Source organism: Oncorhynchus mykiss, chromosome 12 (genome assembly GCF_013265735.2).
Source record: "Oncorhynchus mykiss isolate Arlee chromosome 12, USDA_OmykA_1.1, whole genome shotgun sequence".
NCBI lineage: Eukaryota > Metazoa > Chordata > Actinopteri > Salmoniformes > Salmonidae > Oncorhynchus > Oncorhynchus mykiss.
The window spans coordinates 11,513,566-11,517,416 of NC_048576.1; the positions used below are offsets into that span (position 1 = coordinate 11,513,566).

The 3,851-nt window shown below is 42.1% G+C and overlaps 1 protein-coding gene across 1 annotated transcript; it reads right to left on the bottom strand.

Moving 5' to 3' along the window:
- Positions 1–1,821: 1,821 nt before the first annotated feature.
- Positions 1,822–2,526, bottom strand: LOC118937665 (histidine-rich glycoprotein-like). The gene has a single exon (XM_036937430.1). It carries the CDS (start codon positions 2,524–2,526, stop codon positions 1,822–1,824), a length of 705 nt encoding a protein of 234 aa, XP_036793325.1.
- Positions 2,527–3,851: the final 1,325 nt, after the last annotated feature.

Here is a 3,851-nt window from a genome sequence, read left to right on the forward strand (position 1 = left end):
GTATGACGGCTGCATGGTCCCATGGTGTTTATACTTGCGTACTATTGTTTGTACAGATGAACGTGGTACCTTCAGGCATTTGGAAATTACTCCCAAGGATGAACCAGACTTGTGGAGGTCTACAATTAATTTTCTGAGGTCTTGGCTGATTTCTTTTGATTTTCCCATTATGTCAAGCAAGGAGGCACTGAGTTTGAAGGTAGGCCTTGAAATACATCCACAGGTACACCTCCAATTGACTCAAATGATGTCAATTAGCCTATCAGAAGCTTCTAAAGCCATGACATCATTTTCTGGAATTTTCCAAGCTGTTTAAAGGCACACTTAGTTGACTGTATGTAAACTTATGACCAACTGGAATTGTGATACAGTGAATTATAAGTGAAATAATCTGTCTGTAAACAATTTTTAAAAAAATTACTTGTGTCATGCACAAAGTAGATGTCCTAACCGACTTGCCAAAACTCTAGTTTGTTAACAAGACATTTGTGGAGTGGTTGAAAAACGAGTTTTAACAACTCCAACCTAAGTGTATGTAAACTTCCAACTTCAACTGTATATTGTCTTTGGATGACATGTACTGTGACATGTACTGACTGATTTTGCCTAGTGTCTATTTGTTACTGATATATCAAAAGGGTCTCAACGCCACCTACCACTTTACCTTTGTACTTGTCTTTTCTTTCTACCACCGATTTTGCTGATTTGTTTTATTGAGAATTTTTAGTCGCTCTGGATAAGAGTGTCTGCTAAATACCAAAAACAAATGTAAAACATTTACTCTCCAGTCAGCTAAGGCCGGGATTCGATCCGATCGTGAGCATGGATGTAATGGTAAAAAAATTAGGTGGGTAAAGGCTGATCACTGTTCGCGGTGAGTAACTGTCACACCCTGACCATAGTTTACTTTGTATATTTCTGTTGTGGTTGGTCAGGGTGTGATCTGAGTGGGCATTCTATGTTTCATGTCTAGTTTGTCTAGTTCTATGTTCGGCCTGATATGGTTCTCAATCAGAGGCAGGTGTTCGTCATTGTCTCTGATTGGGAACCATATTTAGGTAGCCTGGGTTTCACTGTGTGTTTGTGGGTGATTGTTCCTGTTTTTGTGTTTGCACCAGACAGGGCTGTTTTGAGTTCTCACGTTTCTTGTTTTTTCGTTAGTTTGTTCATGTATAGTGTCGTCAATAAATTACAATGAACAACCACCACGCTGCGCTTTGGTCCGCCTCTACTTCACAAGAAGAGAATCGTTACAGTAACACTATTTTCAAATGGTTGGTAAATGCTTGCTCAAAATAAAAAAAGGTGTGTAAACAGCATTTACGTGCGATTACCCTCCACAACGTCTCTGATCGCGGGTTATAGGCATGGCGGGTTTTAAAGGCAATGTTCCCGCGTTCACTGTAAACGCTGCATATATCGGCTCAATCGGAAATTGCTATTAACCCTATAACCTATAACCTATAACCCGCAATCAGGTTAAATACCGGCCTGGTCTCAGAGAGTACTTTAGTCCAATAGTAGTTTTGGAAATGATTTTTTTTTTATGTGCACACAAGAAAATACAAAACAATATGATAACAGTTTAGAAAGATAATGAAACGAGCATGTGCAGGAGAGGCACAACACCCAAAGAGGCAACTCCCCCTTTCAAATGTTTAGAAAACAAAGACGTACTGATTCTTAAGACAGACAAACAAATAATTCGAAATCTACACAAAAAACAAAAGGAAAACATGATGAATTAGGGGGTAAAAAGAATTTCAAGTAAAATGTAGAAACAAAATGAGTGGCTGATAGACAGATAATTATTCGGCTGAGTCAATGAGTGGAATGTCCAGAAGATATTTTTTCAATTTGAATGTTGAAGCTGTTCCAGTGCCTATGGTGGTCCAGGAGACTGTTGCAGTGCTTATCGTGGTCCGGGAGACTGTTGCAGTGCTTACGGTGGTCCAGGAGACTGTTCCAGTGCTTACGGTGGTCCAGGAGACTGTTGCAGTGCTTACGGTGGTCCAGGAGACTGTTACAGTGCTTACGGTGGTCCAGGAGACTGTTCCAGTGCTTATGGTGGTCCAGGAGACTGTTGCAGTGCTTACGGTGGTCCAGGAGACTGTTGCAGTGCTTATCGTGGTCCAGGAGACTGTTGCAGTGCTTACGGTGGTCCGGGAGACTGTTGCAGTGCTTATCGTGGTCCGGGAGACTGTTGCAGTGCTTATCGTGGTCCAGGAGACTGTTGCAGTGCTTATCGTGGTCCAGGAGACTGTTGCAGTGCTTATCATGGTCCAGGAGACTGTTGCAGTGCTTATCGTGGTCCGGGAGACTGTTGCAGTGCTTATCGTGGTCCAGGAGACTGTTCGAGTGCTTATCGTGGTCCAGGAGACTGTTGCAGTGCCTACAGTGGTCCAGGAGACTGTTGCAGTGCCTACGGTGGTCCAGGAGACTGTTGCAGTGCCTACGGTGGTCCAGGAGACTGTTGCAGTGCTTACGGTGGTCCAGGAGACTGTTCCAGTGCTTACAGTGGTCCATGAGACTGTTCCAGTGCTTACAGTGGTCCAGGAGACTGTTGCAGAAAAATTGACCTTTGTGCAGGGAAAAAGGGGTGTGGAGATCTGTGGCAGTTCTTGTATAGTAGGCTAATTATGAACCTGAGTATTGAGTTTGAATAGTGATTGAAAAGAAACCGGGAGTATAGACATTTTGAATTGGTATACAAACAGACTTGAAGTTGGTTGATTTCATATATATTGAGGATTTAAAGGTGATGAAAGAGAGCAGAGGAACTAGCACGACTGTCTGAATGAGTTTCCATCCAGTTTGTCTGTTAATGGATCAATAAAATATATTTTTTATTTAAGGGGCAAGCCACAGTTGAAGCAATAGCAAAACGTACTTTCAATAAAAAAACTGAGGGATGGGGCTCTTGAAATGTAACCACTCTCAAATTCATAGACAGAGCTATGGATGCAAGAACTGACCATCCATGATATCAAAATTGAAGTTTTTACCATGTTTGTTTACATTTACTTTGTTTACAAACATTGGAGTAAACCAATCTCAATCTCTATTTATGGTTCTGATGGGGTACGGCAGTTGAACTAAGCTCATGAGGCATTTCTAAGTTATATTCTTCCAGAATCAGTGGGTATATATCAATAATTTATAAGTAAAAAACTGTATGTAGCAACCACAGATTGCCGCTTTAAAGCTAAAATGTGCTATATTTATTTCAGTTAAATAGTGATTTCACTGGAACAGTAGATAGTTATAAAACAATTAGGTGGGTGCTTACATAGGTCCTATTTCACATATTGTCACGACTCCTACCGAAGGTGGCTCCCCTTCCCGTTCGGGTGGCGCTCGGCGGTCGTCGTCACCGGCCTACTAGCTGCCACTGATCTTTTCCTCCCCCTCCTTGTCTGTTTATTAGTTACACCTGTTGTTAATTAGGTTTATTAGTTGGGCTTTATTAGCCAGGCGGCCCGCCTGCTGGGTGTGCGGGACTGTTTTATGTGTACTCATTGTACACACCTGTATGTCACGGTTGTTCGTGCACGTGAGTTGTTTTTGGGACTGTTTAGTTCCCCTGTGTTTTGTGGCATTTGTTTTGAGTGGTGTCTGTTTTCACCTGGTTGGTGAATAAAGAAGTAGCGCTACTCTGAACTCTCTGTCTCCTGCGTCTGACTCCTTCCTCCACTACACCCGGGCATTACACATATGTACAATTGCATGTGTGAATTTGAAATAAAGTTTTTTACATATCCCACTCCCCTTGAGATACACTCGGAGAGTGGGGTCAGAGCCAGTACCCATTGATTCTTGAAGAATATCACCTTTAAATGCATCATGAGCTT